The sequence below is a fragment of the Pongo abelii genome, chromosome 13 (genome assembly GCF_028885655.2).
Source record: "Pongo abelii isolate AG06213 chromosome 13, NHGRI_mPonAbe1-v2.0_pri, whole genome shotgun sequence".
Taxonomy (NCBI): Eukaryota; Metazoa; Chordata; class Mammalia; order Primates; family Hominidae; genus Pongo; species Pongo abelii.
The window spans coordinates 20,531,724-20,551,461 of NC_071998.2; the positions used below are offsets into that span (position 1 = coordinate 20,531,724).

At 37.7% G+C, this 19,738-nt stretch overlaps 1 protein-coding gene across 7 annotated transcripts in view; it reads right to left on the reverse strand.

The window, feature by feature from the left end:
* ZCCHC7 (zinc finger CCHC-type containing 7) overlaps positions 1 to 19,738 on the reverse strand; it is a 239,722-nt gene that overhangs the window by 51,738 nt on the left and 168,246 nt on the right. For all 7 annotated transcript variants that reach the window (XM_054519693.2, XM_054519697.2, XM_024252073.3 and 4 more), the window contains 3 exons: positions 5,063 to 5,106; positions 3,000 to 3,125; positions 1,595 to 1,765 (listed from right to left, as the gene is read on the reverse strand). In XM_054519693.2, coding sequence (XP_054375668.1) covers positions 1,595 to 1,765; positions 3,000 to 3,125; positions 5,063 to 5,106 — 341 coding nt within the window. The remainder of the gene's footprint in view (positions 1 to 1,594; positions 1,766 to 2,999; positions 3,126 to 5,062; positions 5,107 to 19,738) is intronic.

The window sequence follows — 19,738 nt, forward strand, 5'->3', positions numbered from 1 at the left end:
ATACTCATTAGGAGTTAGGGTAAACTGAATGTAGAAAACTACATATTCCACATCAAAGCTGTATTTGCTTATTTCAACAGCCCTCTGGTCTTTGAAATTATGACTAAACTCCATATACATTTACAACAATACAATGCAAATAGTGTCCAAAACAGCATTTTTAATATGCTGCAATTTAAAGTAATGGCTGCCTTGCCCTTCTTTCCTTAGACTATTAGACCAGCAAAATCATTAATAAGAAGAATCAGGCCAGGTGCAGTGGCTCACGCCTGTAATCCTAGCACTTTGGGAGGTTGAAATGGGTGGATCACCTGAGGTCAGGAGTTCGAGACCAGCTTGACCATGGTGAAACCCTGCCATCTACTAAATATACAAAAATTAGCCAGACATGGTGGTGGGCGCCTGTAATCCCAGCTACTTGGGAGGCTGAGGCAGGAGAATCACTTGAACCTGGGAGGCGGAGGTTGCAGTGAGCCAAGATCGCACCACTGCACTCCAGCCACTGTGACAGAGCGAGATCCTGTCTCAAAAAACAAAACAAAACAAAAAAACGGTCGGGTACAGTGGCTCACGCCTGTAATCCCAGCACTTTGGGAGGCCGAGGCGGGCAGATCATGAGGTCAGGAGATTGAGACCATCCTGGCCAACGTGGTGAAACCCCGTCTCTACTAAAAATAGAAAATTATCCAGGTGTGGTGGCACGTGCCTGTAATCCCAGCTACTCGGGAGGCTGAGGCAGGAGAATCGCTTGAACCCAGGAGTTGGAGGTTGCAGTGAGCTGAGATCACGCCACTGCACTACAGCCTGGGCAACAGAGCGAGACTCCATCTCAAAAATAAATAAATAAATAAAATAAAAATAAAAAAAGAAGCATCAAAATAGGCTTCCAATAAACATTTGTATATAACTGCTAATTGTGCATATATTTTCATTTAAATATGCACAAATAGGCCAGGTGCAGTGGCTCACACCTGCAATCCCAGCACTTTAGGAGGCTGAGGTGGGCAAATCACCTAAGGTCAAGAGTTCGAGACCAGCCTGGCCAACATGGTGAAACCCCCGTCTGTATTAAAAATACAAAAATTAGCCAGGAGTGTTGGCGTGCTCCTGTAGCCCCAGCTACTCGGGAGGCTGAGGCAGGAGAACTGCTGGAACCCGGGAGGCAGAGGTTGCAATGAGCCGAGATTGCACCACTGCACTCCAGCCTGGGTGACAGAGTGAGACTATGTCTCAAAAAATAAATAAATAAATAAATAAATATGAATACACAAATTTTACATGTTATTTATTACCTCTTTAAATTCAGCCTTTATTTAGCAAGCACATAAAGAAAAAGGGCTAGAATGGGCTTAAAATATTTGTTAATGCTATCTCTTGATGCTGTCTTCTGATTCAGTAGGCTCCTCACCCCTATATTTAGAGCACTTCTTTATATACATGTTCAGTGACAAAAGGGACATGACTATCAATCTATATAGCACAGAGTAAACATTCTTTTAGGTACGCTGACTGATAGTTATAAACTTGCACATTAATTACAAACTTGCACACTCCCTCCAAAGCCTGACAAATTAGTTATATGCAGGATACTCACATCTGTATAGTGGCCTAGCATATGACATCGGTCACACTGTGTATCCCAGGAATGTCTGAAAAGACATGAGTGGTCCAACATCTTAGGCACAGGACAGTATTCGCAAAGCGGGGCTGGACAGGAATACAGGAGATGTCCTCTCCTGGAGCACAGGAAGCAGCGACGAACTTTCTATGTGGCAAAAAAATCATAAAATCTCTTCAGTCTCAAAAGGTAGAAGATTAGTATTTCTTTTTCAATATAATCCCATAAAAAAATCATTTCTAATTTGAGATCCCAATAAAGGTAGAATCCTGAGCACAACTGTAAAAATCAAACAAAATGTCCAAAACACTGTATGTATACTGTTTGCCAAAAAGGCTTAGTCTGTACATACTAGCAGCTGGCATTTATTCCTTATGCCTCTTCTTATAGGAATATTGACAAAACGAAAGGTATGTAAGAGGGAAAGTAGAATGAGGAGGATATCTAGAAGCTAAGTCATAGGAGGAACAGATACAGAAGAAGCTGTTTTGACTGGAGAAGCAAAAACAAAAAAGGAGCATGAGAGGTGTCTGAACTATTTGAAAAACAGTCATTTGGAAGAGGTAGGAGGAATGGAAGAAATGTTTGTTAAGAGCTAATTATCTGGTCAGGAAACATCTAAGATCTTCAGTTCTGTGTTGTTCCAAAGGTTGATGTACCTGCTTAACGTAACTTACATTAATAAACATTTAAAAATGCCCCAAATTATAATTTTCTAACAATAAAAATTATCTCACAGTGAAATAAGCTATCTTATGAAGTAGAAGGTTTAGAAGTGAAAGGGGTCTCAGGAATCATCTGATTCAATCTTTTCATTTTATAGACAAGAAAACAAGAAGCATAGAGGGTTAAATGATTTGCCCATACAACTAGTAGTGATAAGTTAAAATTGATTCCACATTTTTCTGACTCCAAATTTATTATTATTTCTCCTACACTAGGCTGTAAGCTACATGAAATTTAACACACATACTATAAAAAGATTTGAATTCTAAGGTTATAGGGTTTCACCCTTGAGATTTTTTTTCTCTTTTTTTTGAGACAGAGTCTCACTTTGTCACCCAGGCTGGAGTGCAATGGTGTGATCTCTGCTTACTGCAAGCTCCATCTCCCAGGTTCACACCATTCTCCTGCCTCAGCCTCCCAAGTAGCTGGGACTACAGGCGCCCGCCATCACGCCTGGCTAATTTTTTGTATATTTTTGGTAGAGACGGGGTTTTTCACCATGTTAGCTAGGATGGTCTCAATCTCCTGACCTCATGATCCACCTGCCTCGGCTTCCCAAAGTGTTGGGATTACAGGCGTGAGCCACCGCGCCCAGCCTCAACCTTGAGATTTTGAGTTTACAAATGTGGAAAGAAGCAAAGCATATTTCACGTACTCGTGGTAAGGGGCAGTTTTTTGATAAATGGCCACGTTTGTCACAATTTCTACAGATAATGTTTTTGTTGGCTGAATAGTATCGCTGGGTCCATCTTCCGGGTGTTCGGTTATTAGCTATCTGGGCCTAAGGGAAAAAAAAAAATCAAGAATTAAAAAAATTGTTTCACTGCTAAATAAAAGCCATCTACTACTCTTGTTAAAGACAACTATAAGCAAATAAAGATACATCAAGCTTCAAGTCAGTTCCATTACCTTGATAAAGCAAGAGAATTATTAGTTATAGCTGTTCAACTTAGAACCTAGCCACAGGGGAACTTTATGATTTCTCTTGTTCTCTTAAAAAGAGGTAGAGGTCGGGTGCGGTGGCTCACGCCTGTAATCCCAGCACTTTGGGAGGCCGAGGTGGGCGGATCACCTGAGGTCGGGAGTTCGAAACCAGCCTGACCAACATGGAGAAACCCCATCTCTACTAAAAACACAAAACTAGCCGGGCGTGGTGGCGCACGTCTGTAATCCCAGCTACTTGGGAGGCTGAGGCAGGAGAATCGCTTGCGCCTGGGAGGCGGAGGATGTGGTGAGCCGAGATTGTGCCATTGTACTCCAGCCTGGACAACAAGAGCGAAACTTCATCTCAAAAAAAAAAAAAAAAAAAAAAAGAGAGAGGTAGAGAAACATAAAAGGAGGTGCCATAAAGGTAACTCTACTGCCTTTTGTCTGCCCCTCCCGCCTGCTGAGTCTTCTATACTTCTCCATGTGATTTTTTTTTTTTTTAATCTTTCTCTACTTATGTTTCAGATCGAGCAAGGGTACTGACATGCATCACTTAGACACCGTGGTAGCATTCAGTCAAAGCCACTGCTGACTTCTTTTCTTTCTTTCTTTTTTTTTTTTTTTTTGAGACGGAGTTTCACTCTTTTGCCCAGGCTGGAGTGAGTTGTCGCTATCTCGACTCACTGCAACCTCTACCTCCCCGGGTTCAAGCGATTCTCCTGCCTCAGCCTCCCGAGTAGCTGGGACTACAGGCACCCACCACCACACCTGGCTAATTTTTGTATTTTCAGTAGAGAAGGAGTTTCGCCATGTTGCCCAGTCTGGTTTTGAACTCCTGACCTTAGGTGATCCACCCACCTCAGCCTCCCAAAGTGTTGGGACTACAGGTGTGAGCCACCATGACCGGCCAGCCACTGCTGATTTCTATAACTGAATGTACAACATGTTTTTCTGAATGAGAGGCCTGCTTAAATTTTGAGTTAGGGAATGGTGTTTTTATGACTTTGTCTTTTGTAAAGTTAGTACAGCTACCCAATATACCCATTCTTTTGAACAGCACAGGGTTACTGCCTACAAGACTGGATGATAATTTCCATAAAGGAATGAGATAATTTCTTTCCACTGGAGTCCTTTTGAGACCCATTCTGCCTACAGAGTGACCCAATTCTAACTGTCCCATATTCTAATCTAAATCCAGGATCTTGTAAGAGAATACCAACCATGCATATCATATGGAATATCTAAAGAGGAACTGTAAATCCCAACCATGCTTTAGCTTGTTTGGTGGAATTCCATGTTTAAAAAAGTTTTCGTCTTTTATTTGTTACTTTGCTGATCTGGCCAAGTGGACCACAAGTAAGTAAAATCTAGCTATCTCCCAAAACCAAGTTATAAAATTATTCTCTTTTTGTAGCATCTGCCACAATTAAGGCTAATAATTGACAAAGACAAACACCTGCCACATCCTAAAAACAGACTAACCATTTCCTTACACTGAAGAAGCAGTTATTTCCGGTGTTGATCTTTTTAGTGGTACCAGGCCATATGGGCTGAGAGGACTCACCACAGGAGAGAAACAGAAAGGGAAAGGGGACTGGATGATTACAGCTATTAACTCACGGACAAAACTCAAGGCTGAACCAAGTTTCGGAAGAGTTAAATCACTCATATGCTAAAATCAAATGTTTTCTTATAAGCCACTTAAACTTATTAATGTTCCAAAAGTTATCATAATAAACTATGAAGCAAAGGAAATTATTATTCTGAATTTTAAAAACAATTTGATTTTACCTCAATGTCTTTGTCACTGATGAACCAGTTTATACCATCTTCTCCTACAAAACAAATAAAATATTACTTAACTGTAGCACTTTTAAAGGACTTATAGATTGACAATAGATTACACAATTTATGAGTACTCAAATTGGACCCCAAAGGTATAGTGAGAAATGTTGAATACCTGAAATTCTTATTTTGGCTCTGTTATTAATTATGTGGCCCTGGACAAATACTTAACCTCTCTGAGTCTCAGTTTTCTGATCTGTGAAATGGGATAATAGTATTTGCCCTGTCTGCCTAAAAAGTCCTGTGAGAATAAAATGAGGTATGTGAAAATACATTGAAAAGCATCAGACTACATACAAATATTAAAACAAAAAAAAATCAGTGAAGGGCCCAAAAATCCAACAGCAGATGCAGAATGAAATCTTAACTTCTTTTATCTGACTAAAGCAGAGCTTTACTGAGGCAGCTGTCACAACCCTCCCACACCTCCAGGAGGATCCACAAGAGGGAGATGACTGACACTGGGCACTGAGACATAACAAAAAAATTGTGTAAATGAGATCTTTCTGTCCCTAAACTACCCTCTCTTGTTAAGCTGGTATATAGCCCCTTACTTCTTGTTTTTTTTGGAGACAGGGTCTTGCTCTGTTGCCAAGACTGGAGTACAGTGGTACCATTTTGGCTCACTGCAACCTCCGCCTCCCAGGCTTAAGCAATCCTCCCACATCAGCCTCCTGAGTAGCTGGGACTACAGGAACTTGCCACCATGCTAGGCTAATTTTTGTAATTTTTTTGGTAGAGACAGGGTTTCACCATGTCACCCAGGCTGGTCTCGAACTCCTGAGCTCAAGTGATCCACCCACTTCAGCCTCCCAAAGTGCTGGCATCTGTGGTATGCCACAGCAAGAGGCATAACCCCTTACTTCTATAACCCTCTAAACTCTTCTTCAGAGTTACGGATATTGAGTGCTCCTTCAAGTGTGAACAAACCTTATCTTTTCTCCAGTTAACCTGTCCAGTATCAGTTAACTTGCAGGCCCCCAATTTGAACTCAGCTTGGTAGAGGAAAAGTTTTTCTACCAAATATGAGTATTAACTGTGTCCACTAGCTTTGCATTCTACGTGACTTTCATTATAACAATAAAAAAATAAAAAAATTAGACTCTGAATAATATCTCACTAATAGGGTTAGGTCCTTAGCACTGTATTTTACAACATCAAAAACAGCAAAATAAAAGAAAAAAAAGGAGGCCAAATATCCAGAAACCACTGATTAATCTAAAAATACAACTGTAAAAACCTAGTGGGGGAAATAATCCCCCACTTTTTTTTGTATCAGCTATTTTCTTTTCTTTCCACTGTCCTTTCACAAACGTGCAAATGGCTGCTATTCCTTTGGTCCACCCATGGCCAAGGGGGAAGAGACCTATGACTAATGCAGAAGCTAAAGTGTTGACAAAAGGACTGAAAGATCTTTTTCTCCCTTTAAAGCTAAGATTTCCTCTGTCCTCCTACCTTACTACTTTCCTCTATCTCAAAAACACAAATCAAGCTTGACTTGTTTCTTTGAAAGGCTTTTGAAGAGACATGAAGTAATCTACATTTTCCCATGCCTACCAGGAGTAAGCGTCTAGAGATATATTTTTAAATAAAAAACTTTTCTAAGAAAACCATGAGGCTGCTTTACAAAAAGACCAATCCACAGGTATGCAGAGATGCTGTGCTGATGATTATTTTCTTTGTAACATTTGGAGGCTGTATCCATGTACTGAGAGTGAAGAATACATTAAATAGCAGCAGCTTCTATTCCTTCATCAACCATCCATGCTATTATTCTTTCATTCAAAGGATCCATGTATGGAGCATGCTTTGCTACAACTTTCAAAGCTGCTTTTTGTATCTCAATGTCTTTCATCATTAAAATTCAAAATGACCACTTGAAATTATGCTAACTATAAGACTGACTTAAAATTGTTCTTAAAAAATGAAATATAAAACCAATGAAATGCAAAATGGCAACTGTTACCACTCTCCAAATTTACACATAAACAGAAAACAGTGAAAAAGGAAGGTTTGAGAGAGGGAGATCGACTCTATTCAGATTGTTTTAACAATCCTGTGGGATTCAACGATATTCTTATATACAGTTGTCCCTCAGTATATATGAGGGATTGGTTCCAAGACTACCCTGGTAGAACCAAATCCTTGCACACTCAAGTTCCTGTTAGCCCTGTGGAACCTGCACATATAAAAAGTTGGCCCTCTATATACGTGGGTTTCACAGCCTATGAAAACTGTATTTTTAATCCCTTTTTGGTTGAGAAAAAGCTACTTATAGGCAGACCTATGAAGTTCGAACCCGTGTTGTTTAAGGGTCAACTGTACTAATGACTCCTCAAAAAGTTATAGCATATTCATATTCTTACTATAGAAAATTCATCAACAAGTATACAAACTAAGTTTCAACAACAGATAAAATCGGTATTTCTCAAGTGGTATATGAAGCAAAGACATCACCAGGAACACATAAGGCAATTCTTGTCCCTGCTATGGCTCCAAGGTTCCAGTTTTGATTTGAACCTAGTAATGACAGCAGCTTCCTGCCCGTGATCTTTACCTATTCTGTTTGTGTCTAAACTCAAAATCTCACCCCAAGGAAAGCTTTGTCTAGGGCAACTCCTCAGAACTTCCACAAACAGCAAATTCCCCAACTTGTTAAATTCTGGGTATGGTACTTGATAGAAATCTGGCTTCTAGAGTTAACTCTGCCACTAATTTGCTGTGTGGTGTTGGGCAGGATACTTAAGATCTCTGGGTCTGTATAACAATGGGTTAGAATAAATGGCATCCATGGTGGCACCTTCTAGTACTAAATTTCTGATTCTAATTTTCTCTCATTACTGGAATTATATACATTGTCATGTTGTGTAATTTACCTGAATTAAATCTTCCAGACCTTTGCAACTAGCACAAGGTAATTAGCCTTAAAGAGGACTTTCCACGGGGCCCAGGAACACTCATCTTCCATGTGTCCACCACCCAATGTCATAGAATGTTAAATGGAACTGCCCTAAAGTGTAAAATTAAGACTGTCCTAAGAATGCCTGTCATCAACCCATAGCTGCTTTATAGGGTTGTTCTTGTTGATAACTGGGATTGTGATTCTGTTCAAATTTCAGAGCCGTGATCAAAGCAGTAGCTGGTAATTCTTTCTTTGTACGAAATCAACTCCGTTTAACAAACATCTATTGGAAGATTATAATGAGCAAGGTGCTAGAGGGTAAAGAAAGATGTAAAGAGCTTATAGCCTTAGTAGAGGACAAGGTGACAAATGAAAGGAGAAAGAAGGAGTTAAGAGAAGGCCAAACAAATGCTATGGTAAATTCAGAAGAATGGATAATACCTCAATTTTAGGGAGAGAAGGAAAAAAGTTACAGAAGGGAGGGCTGTAAAGGAAACTAATGAGGTGTAATTTACATGTAATAAAATGTACCTATGTAAAAATACAGTAGGATTCAATTTGGCAAATGTATACACCTGGGTAATCACTATAAAGATCAAATGTAGAACATTTCCATCATCCCAAAATGTTACTTTGTGCACATGTGCAGTCAATCCCCCACCTGAGGCAACCACTGATTTGCCTTCTCTCACGATAGATTCGTTTTGCCCGTTCCAGGACCTCACATATATGGAATTATACGTTATGTACTATTTTGTGTCTGTCTTATTTCCTCCTGAATATTTTTGAGATTCATCCTTGTTGTTGGGTATTAGCAATTTGTTCATTTTTTTTTATTACCAAGCAGTATTCCATTGTATGGATATAACAATTTGTTTAGCTATTCATCTGGTGATGATATTGATACAGTTTGAATATACATCCTGGCCTAATCTCATGTTGAATTGGAATCCCCAATGTTGGAGGCTGGGCCTGGTCAGAGGTGACTAGGTCATGGGGGTGACCCACAACCTACAGTCTATTTTCTTACACTTTGCCCCTATTTGTGGAACTATTCTGCTATCTTTATTACACATACATACAATTACTGCATGGTAGTTATGAGAAACATCTTTATATGTGCATGGTGATCCAGGGGCTATAAATTGCTTTAAACATCATTTAGTCTTCAGAGCAACCCTGTCCATTATGCTTACACTAACGTTCACTTTTTTATGTGTGTCCTTTCCAACATAGGGCAAAAAAGGGCAACTTGTATTTTGTTGGAGATGCAGTGGTAATTGAGCTATTTACTGATATCAGACTGCATTCACATTTCAAACGTTCTGGGGAAGAATATGGGCTAGATTTCTGAAAGATAGAAGCTAGTTCACCCCATGCTTTAGTTATACTTAGTCTGCTTACATTTGGCTATGTTAGAAGAGCTGAAGATCGTCATTCCTTTACTAAGAGAGTAGCTACAGATAATTACAGAGCTGGTTATCATGACCTTTAGGGACAATCTGACAGAAGGTAGTAGCTAGTAAAATGTATTTCCAAAGATCACCAAAGATTATTGAGACAGAGGGCTCAGTTCAGCATATCCAGTTGGTTGTCTACACTGCAGGTGCCAGAGACTAAGAATCATTTCCTCAGCCTAATTTCCATATAGCTCCTTCTTATAACGAAGCCATAGATGCCTTACATTTTCCAGATATCCTAATTTGTTACATCTAAAATTGTAAAACTCATTATTATATTTCACCCAAAGGTAGGTATGTATGATTCGGCATACAATGAACTAGAATTTAATATTCCACAAATCAATGGTGAATTTGCTACTAATGGTGATTTAAGAATGTAAATGCAACTTTCCTTAAAGAGTGAAAAGTTTCCATTTAATAGTGTCAAGTTAATTTTCAATAAATATGTACTCAATCTCTCTCATGTAAAAGACATTTTTGGAGACAGAAAGGTGTCTTAGACATGGTGCTTGCCCTCAAAGAATTTACCATATAGTAGAATAATATGTGCTATCTAATGCTACCTAAAAAGCATTACTGTGTTAAATAAATAACCATGATAGTTGAATTTTTAACAATAGAAGGCTAATTTAATTAACAACAAGCTTTTAAAAAGGACAAAAAGTATATACTGTTTGGGAAAATGAGCTATTTAAAAAGCAATACTGAATTCTGCCTGTAAGAAATTAATTTATGATGATTACATCACTAAAACAGTCTCCTATATGTAAGATAGCTTCTAAAAGAAGTGTGGGCCAGATGCAGTGGCTGACGCCTGCAATTCCAATACTTTGGGAGACCAAGGTGGGAGGATTGTTTGAGCCCAGCTTAGGTAACATAGTGAGACCTCAGCTCTACAAAAACAAACAAACAAACAAACAAAAAAAACCACACACACATACGCACAAACTAGCCAGGTATGGTGGTGCATGCCTATAGTCCCAGCTAATCTGGAGGCTGAGGTGGGAGGAGGGCTTGAGCCCTGGAGGTTGAGGCTGCAGTAAGCCACTGCCGCCACTGCATGCCAGCAGCCTGGACGACAGAGCATGACAACCTTTGCAATAAATAAACAAAGTAAGTAAGTAAAACTAAGTGTGTAGGTCTGTTAGCAACTGTTCTATCCCCAAATAATCTGTGTGTCTATACATTATAGACTGTGAGCTCATGGTTAGAGATTGGGGGAAAAAAAAAAAGAAACAATAGCTGGTATATACCTGTAATCCTTAAGGAACCAAAACTTTGGACTTTCTCAGTATCTATTCCTGTACTTACATCATGAAACCAAAACTCTCCCTGATCTGAGATGGCATTCTTTCAATGCTCTAAAACATAGTGAAATGTTAAGAAAAAAAAAAGAAAAAAGGAAAAGTAGAAAAGGTTGTAAATAACTCTCCCACCAGTTAACTTGAGGTTAAGTATTTGGGCAGTTATACCATAAAAGTAATAGCATAAAACTTATTGTCCACACTTTCTTTTTATACATCTTTTTTACATTTGTAATATTTTAAAACAAAAGGTCATGTCTGTAATGTGCTTTTCCAGTTCTGTACTTTTGCTCATGGCATTCCCTTGATCTCCAACACTGTCTACCTTTTTGCCCCATGTTCCACCCAACCCAGTACAATTTTCATGATTGCAAACTCTGAATATCTTTTAAGGCTCAGCTCCTCAAAATCAATGTATTTAGGTTGGTGCAAAAGTAATTGTGGTTTTTGCCTTTGAAAGTAATGGCAAAAACCACAACTACTTTTGCACCAACCTAAAATAAATAGATAATCTTCAGCAGTTTTCTCACTTGACCTCTAGGAGGCATTTACAATTCTCTTGGCTGATAGAACAAAATGCTTTCCTATCTCTTGTCCCCCTTTGTGGTTTCCTCTTCACTAGTTACTTGGTACACTCCATTCTTTACCCATTTTCTTCTACAATTTTTCTCCCAGATTATGTCATATATGCCCATAGTGAGAACTACCAAATTTGCTTCTCTAGCCATTCTTTTCTTGGATGTCTCACAGGTATTTCAAACTCATAATCACTAAAATGGAATTCTTTATTTTCTCTTCCTTAAAGATACACAAACAAAACCCCTATTTTCCTTTCTTGTATATCTTCTATCTCAATGACTTGCACCATAGTCTGTTTTCCAAACCAGAAAGCTCAACTCAGGTTCTCTCTCACTTTTCATATCAAATACTATAAACAGGGTATCTAAAATAGCCTCAATGCCACGATTTTAGCTCAGGACCACTTAATATCTTACCCAGATTATGAAAATATCTTCTGACTATCTCTATTATCACACACTGCTTTTCATTCCACTGCTATTGAAGTAATTTCTAAAATATAAATGTGAATACATTCTGCCCTGAATGGTCTCTTGCTGCCTACAGGATACACATAAAATTCCTTTGTATACTATACAATGTGCCTTTCATGATTTGGCCTTTACTTGTTTCTCTTGCTTCATTTTCCTGGTCCCAATGTTCCAGCTATGCCTAATAATTTCCCCAGTTTCCTGTTGTTCTTTGCAGCTATGCCTATACATTTATTCTCTGGAACACCTGAATTCACCCCCAATTCATCCACTTGGAATTGGGATATGGCCATCAAGTCCCTACTCACCTCCACTGAAGTCTTTATCTGGTACCCCTTCAAAAGCAGTGATGATCACTCACAACTTTGTAATATCTGGACTTAACTGTGTAATTTCTATCTTTATATCTTCCAAACATCAAAGCATGATTGCTTAGTTACCATAGGTATTCATATTTACTGAATGAATTAATTAAATAACATTTCTATCTCCTTTGAATTCCCTCTAGTAGTAGAAGTAAATTCTCCTTCAGTCATAGTCTGAAAGCATCTTATCTGTATTTTCAAGGATCCTGGGCACTTTTAAACTCTGTATTAAGGGCCATGTCAATAAATATTTTATTTCCCTCTCTATATCAAAGTGCTCTATGGACTGAGACCACATCTATTTTATCTACCCAGTTATCAGCATAATAACTTGTATACTATGAATAACATCAGAAAATAAAATTGAAAAGAAAAAGCAAAAAAGGAAACATTCATATGGACAACTGTATGAATAAGTACTGTTCTGAATTGGGGCACATAAGCCAGTAAATAATCTAATGAATTATCATTATATAATAAAAATTCAGTAAGACAGTTCTCTTTGTTTAGGGAAAAAACTTACAATTTCTGTAATAACCAGTTCTTAAGAATTAAAATGGACTTTAAAAAATAACCCTGCCATTACTGAAATAACACTGTGGTAGAAAGAGAATCCACATGAAATAAGATAATTGCACGTTTATAGATAACCATGCTTGTACCTAACCAGTGTTTATGGATTAAAGATCACACAGACAAAGCTGCCAGATATTTATGTCATATCCTTTCCTGAGCCTAACTCCACTACACCAGATAACCCCTTGGGATCTTTCTCACTTCTAATAAGCAACTGAAACAGCCACAGATGAAGTTACTATTCCCAACTTCATCAGCAGCATCTGTTTTCAACGGAAACTTTTGAAATATACACAATGCCACATTCAAATCCCCTGAGGGCTAAGCCACTTTATTCACTTACATTCTTCTGAAACTGCTCCCTTTTTCTGTCTTGGTTTTCTCAAATTTATACTCTTCAATTATAACATTGGTCACAAAACTGTTTTAGTCATTAAAATTTTTCACTGTATAAGTGGCAATAGTTTAAATAAAACACATTTTAATGGCAGAATTTGCAAGTAAAGCATCAAAATGTTCATCTTACTTTAAATCATATTAAATTTACCAGAAACAATTTTTTATTTTTAACATGTGTGTAAAAGAAATGGGGATTTCTTTTTTTAGAGGTAGAGGAGGAAGAAGAAAGAGGAAATAAATACAGGTGCTTAGCAGAGGGTCATATAGAGCTTTCGCTAAGTTATTAGTCATATTAAGGCCTTTGTCTATGGAGAGAGAGAGAGAGAAGGCCTCATCTCCCATTACCTCTGTCCCAAACATTCAGTCAGTGAACCACCTGGCTTACGAAATATTTATTCAGAAATTTAAAATGACCCTCAAATCATACTAAGAAACAAGAAAGAAAGGGAAAATGTATCAACAGAAACAGTCAATATAACAAGATTATGGAAGTTGTTTTTTCTTCCTTTAAATATACCGACTATGGATGCCTGTTCCCCACCTCCAACTGTCCACGAAGGCAAAAAGAAAATATACCATATGTATATTTACAATATCTGTAAAATGACAAGCACAAATAAAACCCATTTAAGTCTAATCAAGAAGCTACTTTTAAAAAGGTTTCTAGGAAAGATTTAAAGGCTGTATAAAAGTTTCTGTCTATCTGCTGATAGCTAGCAATCTGGAAGCTACATTCTTTCAGTTATCCTATTATTTCTTTTAACATTTCCTTGTCTACTTCCTGACTCCTTTTTTTCTCCAGTGTCTGGTTCTCTGCTTACTTGCTCCTTGGTGAAACAAATCCAAAACAATTTGCTTTTTTCCTATAATTTTTTTTAGGTCAGATTTGCTTCAAATCTTTCTCCAGACCTTAGATCAAACATGTTCAGGCTCACACTTCAAACTGTTTACAGGATATATCACAAATGTTTATATTACATTCATTGCAAGCTATAACATATCCAAAGCACAACCTACCACTCCAACTCCACTTGAAATGGGCATAAATACCTTCTCCCCTATTGTTATGAGTGCCTCAAAACAGGTTTGTTTGCATCTTATCCTAATACTTCACTCCCATTGTCCAATCAGAATAGGTCTTAAAATTCCACATTATATTCCTTTAAAATGTCTTTCCAAGCCAGTACTTTGGTTCCCCCTTCCAGTCATTACAGTTGTTCATCACCTGAGATCTAAGACTGTTGTTTTCTCTGTGCCTTCAATTTCATTTGATACACACCAGCGAGATTCTCTCTAAATCCAGTTTCATATTTTACTATTAATTTTTATCAAAGCAATATACATGGTTTTTAAAAACTCTAAAAATACTAAAATACCATGTAAGAAACAATACCAGTTCTCTCCTCCTCATGCCAGCTCCCATTCCCAAGAGGCAACCACTTACACCTCTTGCTATTTCTTTTGGTATTTACTTGAATATTTCTAAATCATGTTCATTCTGGTTTTTTTTAATGGATTTATCTATCTAATTTCTAAATTTGTAATAAAAGAGGATTTAATTATCTTATAAAACCATATCTGAATTTCTTCTCTCTCCATCCTCAGGTTAAATTTATATTCAATTTATATAATGACTATGTAGTGAATGAAGTACATTATTTTTCTTCTTACACAACATTTTAATTTTTCTGAATTTAATAGCAGTTTAGTTGTTTCATTTACTTGGCCTAAAAAGTCTACTTACTACCCTACCAGCCACCAGTACTTCATCTCTCCAAGTTTAGTCATCTTCACGTCTCTAGTGCCTTTGCATTATATTCCTGCTCCTTTATACTAGGAAAAATGGTTTTCACCATTCACTATCTGGGTCCCATGGGACCTTTTAATAAACTAAGTCATTTCACAATTTATAGAAGAATAAAGAGATAACGAAAAATAATTTTATAAGACATTTTAATGAGACTATAAAGACAGCAAATGCATATTATTCCATAAATATACCTGAAATATGCAACATGTGGAATGCAACTACTCATCAATTATCATGCATGAACCGAGACTACATCTGTTTAAATATACTCGTATCAGATTTTAAATATATTTCTTCTTTGCTTAATAACTGTAAAACATGGCCAGGCGCAGTGGCTCATGCCTATAATCCCAGCAGTTTGGGAGGCCAAGGCAGGCGGATCACCTGAGGTTGGGAGTTCGAGACCAGCCTGACCAACATGGAGAAACCACATCTCTACTAAAAATACAAAATTAGCCGGGTATGGTGGCACATGCCTGTAATCCCAGCTACTCGGGAGGCTGAGGCAGGAGAATCACTGGAACCCAGGAGGCGAAGGTTGCGGTGAGCCAAGATTGCACCATTGCACTCCAGCCTGGGCAACAAGAGAAAACTCCATCTCAAAAAGCGAAATTCCGTCTCAAAAACCAAAACCAAAAACAAAAACAAACAAAAAAACTGTAAAACATTTTCACTTTTAAGTTCATAAGCAACAATCAGAATGATCAATTGAAAAAAAATTTTTCATTTCTATATCATCTATTTCCTTCTAATCACCCCTGCATATATACCTGTCTACAGCATTTGCCCATTTGATAGAAACCAGATGAAGTAAATTTTGATGCACAAATATCATAAAATATAAAAAAAAATCACATGTCCTTATCAAAGCAGGATGATTCAGATTCCTGTCATATATTGTGTGATGAACAACGTTCTGTTGAATGAGTAACTACATGAGAATACTCTGCTTTTTTTTTTTTACACAGAAATACATCATTCACTTATCAGTTCTTGACTTTTAGAAAAAACACCTACCATATCCACTGAAAAATCGTAGTCTGAGAATTATTTAAAAGATGAAGTTCATTACATCATTAGGTTCTAGTACCTAGACTACCTGTCTCTTTGCATTCATCTTCTGATTCATCTAAAAATTGTGAAAACATGTTTCGTCAATTTCCTATTTGCCATTTTTTGTGGAAAATATAAAATTGTGAATTCTCAGCCTTGTTCAATGAAAGTGAAAGAAGATTATAAAGACAGTGTGTCTCCAGACTTCTATTGCACATTCTTGAAAGATAATGCAATACTTTAGGCAGCACAATAATAAAAGTGAAGGATGATGTAACAGTGATGATTTATGTCACTCCTGCATTATCCTTCTAGGCAATTTCATCATTCTTCTGTTTTTTTAAAAAATCAATAATTTAGTCTTTTTCAGTACAACTGGAAATAATGAATAAGTAATGATAAAATTATTCCTAGGATGATGAAACAGTATAGTTTTTCAAGATATGGCAGGAGGCCATGAGGTATCTTAGATTTATAAAAGGGTCCAATGTACCCACACAGTAATTCTGAAACAGAATTAGTTTTATTATGAAGAAAAGTAAAACTCTTCTCTAGTCTTTGGAAGACCTTTAAGAAGGAATCAAAGTATGTACTATCAATTCTTTTTTTTTTTTTTGGAGACAGAGTCTCACTCTGTCGCCCTGGCTGGAGTACAACAGCCCCATCTCAACTCACTGCAACCTCCGTCCGCCTCCCGGTGCAAACAATCCTCCCATCTCAGCCCTCCAAGTAGCTGGTACTACTGCGACATGCCACCACACTTGGCTAACTTTTGTATTTTTTGTACAGATGGGGATTTGCCACGTTGCCCAGACTGGTCTCGAACTCCTGGACTTAAGTGATTCACCCGCCTTGGTCTCCAAAAGTGCTGCGATTACAGGCATGAGCCACTGCACCTGGCCTCAATTCTTACAAATAGTTAGAAACACTCAAAATAAAAAAAAAAAAATTCAAACTAAAATTGGGTCCAATAAACCTGACGGTATATTCAGGGTTAAACTAAACATTACAATTATTCCCAACATTTACCATTCGTTTATTATTCAACAAATATTAACTCAGTTACTATCATTTGCAAGCACTATTCTAGATGCTTGGGATATACATATCAATGAACAAAATAGACATTGCTTTCCTTGATAGAACTTATAGTCTAGTGGGAAAGTGAAACAATTAAAAACCAAACATATTAAATATGTAAATGATGTACGTTAGAGAGGCATAAGAGCTTCGGAAAAAAGAAAAAGTAGAGCAGGGTAATGGAAATAGGGTACGGGTTACAATTTTACATAGGGTAGACAGAATACCCTTCATTGACATTTAAGCAACAACTTAAAGGAGATGGAAGAATTAGCCATGTACTTCTGCGGTAAGAGCATTCTAGGCAGTAGGCACAGCCAAAGCAAAGTTCTTAAGGCAAAAATATTCCTGATGTGTTTAAGGAACCGGAGACAGGCCAGTATGGCTAGAGTGCAGAAAATGAAGGAAATGTGAAGATAAGAGTACAGAGGTATTAGTTTATGAAGGGCTTTGTAGGCCGTTATAAGGATTTTGACTTTTACTCTGAGTGAAACAAAAAGTCGTAAGAGTAATATGATTTGACTTATAACTCAAAGAATCACTCCACTGAGAAGGAAAAATAGATGGGAAGGGCAAGTATAGAAGCAAGGAGATCAGTTAGAATGTTACTTTAATAATTCAGTCCAAAAAAGATAGTACCTCTGACCAGGGTGGAGTAGCGGGTATGTTGAGAAGTAGAGGAATTCTGAATATAATCTGGAAGTAAAGCTAATAAGATTTGTTGAAGAATTGGATATGAAAGTAAAAGAGGCCAGGCGCAGTGACTCATGCCTGTAATCCCAGCACTTTGGGAGGCCGAGGCGGGCAGATCACGAGGTCAGTAGTTCGAGACCAGCCGGGCCAACATGGTGAAACACTATCTCTACTAAAAATACAAAAAATTAGCCAGGTGTGGTGGCAGGTGCCTGTAATCCCAGCTACTTGGGAGGCTGATGCAGGAGAATTGCTTGAACCCGGGAGGCAGAGGTTGCAGTGACCCGAGACTACACCACTGCACTCCAGCCTGGGCGACAGAGTGAGACTCCATCTCAGAAAAAAAAAAAAAAAAAAAAGTAAAAGAGGAACACAGTAAAAGATGACTACCAGGTTTTTGGCCTCAGCAACTAAAATGATAATTACTGCAACTAAAAAACGCAGAGGAACATGTTTTGAGGGAAAGATGAATTTAGTTTGGACAGGCTGGATTAGCAATAGTATTAAAATATTCAAATGAAGATGTGGAGTATGCCATTGGATACTGGATTATGAGTCTTAAGTTTCAGAGACAGATCTGAACTGGAAATAAAATTTGTCAATTGTGGCATGGAGATGGTATTTAGAATAGGACTGGGCGAGAGTACCAAGGGTTTGAGTGTAGAGAAAGGATAGAACATGAGCAAGAATTTAGGAGTAACCAGTGAGGTGAGAGGAAACTTGGTGGGGGAACAGGTCAGTGCCCCGTACCAACTAAACACAATGTATCTATCAAAGAAGAGGTGTTATCGATTATGGTAAATGCCACCAATAGGGCAGGTAAGAAAAAGACTGAGAACTGACCCTTGAATTTATTAGGAAAGTCACTGGTGATCCTATTCAGAGAAGTTTGGATGGAATGGTGATGCAAAAGCCTGGCTGGACTAAAAAGAGAACTGAAGGAGAGAATTCAGGGGCAGTAAATATACACAAATGTTTGATGATTTTGACCACAAAAGAAATATTCATTCACCATAATGTGGTACCCTATCTCCTTAAAAGTTCTACTTTCTATTATGGCAATACATGACTTGGTATAGAAGGAAGAATTTGTATATTAGATGGATAACAAGTCCCCAAAGCTACTTGGGTTTCAATTTAGCTCCAGAAAAAAAAAAATCTCTCTCTCTCTCTATATATATATAGATTTTTTTTTTTTTTTTTTCCGAGACAAGGTCTCACAATGTCACCCAGGCTGGAGTGTAGTGGTGCAATCATGCCTCATTGCAGGCTCAACCTCCTGGGCTCAAGCAATCCTCCCACCTCAGCCTCCTGAGTAGCTCGGACCACAGGTGTGTACCACCATGCTTGGCTAATTTTTTATATTTTTGTGTTATATGGGGTTTTGCCATGATGCCCAGGCTGGTCTCAAACTTTTGGGCTCAAGCCATCCACCCACCTCAGCCTTCCAAACTACTTGGGTTACAGGCATGAGCCACTGCACCCAGCCTCTAGAGAGAATATTGACAGAAGGTCTTTAAGTCCAAATGGTTAAATGTTTTTTTTTTAACCATTTAAACTCACACTGTGTTGACTTTCATTTCTAATACATATAATATGTCCTGATAAAAACCAGAATACTTTTATGGAGCAATAAAGCTGTAAAAACAAGAAAAACTTTCATATTTGTTACGTATTTTAAAAAAATTTAACACCATTGATCAAATGTAATTAGGACTAGCTACATAAATGTACCTATAATAAGTATATGATAGTAATTAGGACTAGCTACATAAAATGCAAAAAAGGTATTTTTTGTGTGTGTAAAAACACACATAAATATGTATACACACAGAGAAATAAAACAGTTAAACAGTTTCTACCTGTTTTTGTGTACTTCCTTTTCAGATATTGCTTGCTTAGAGTCTTGGCCTCTGTTACTGTCTAAC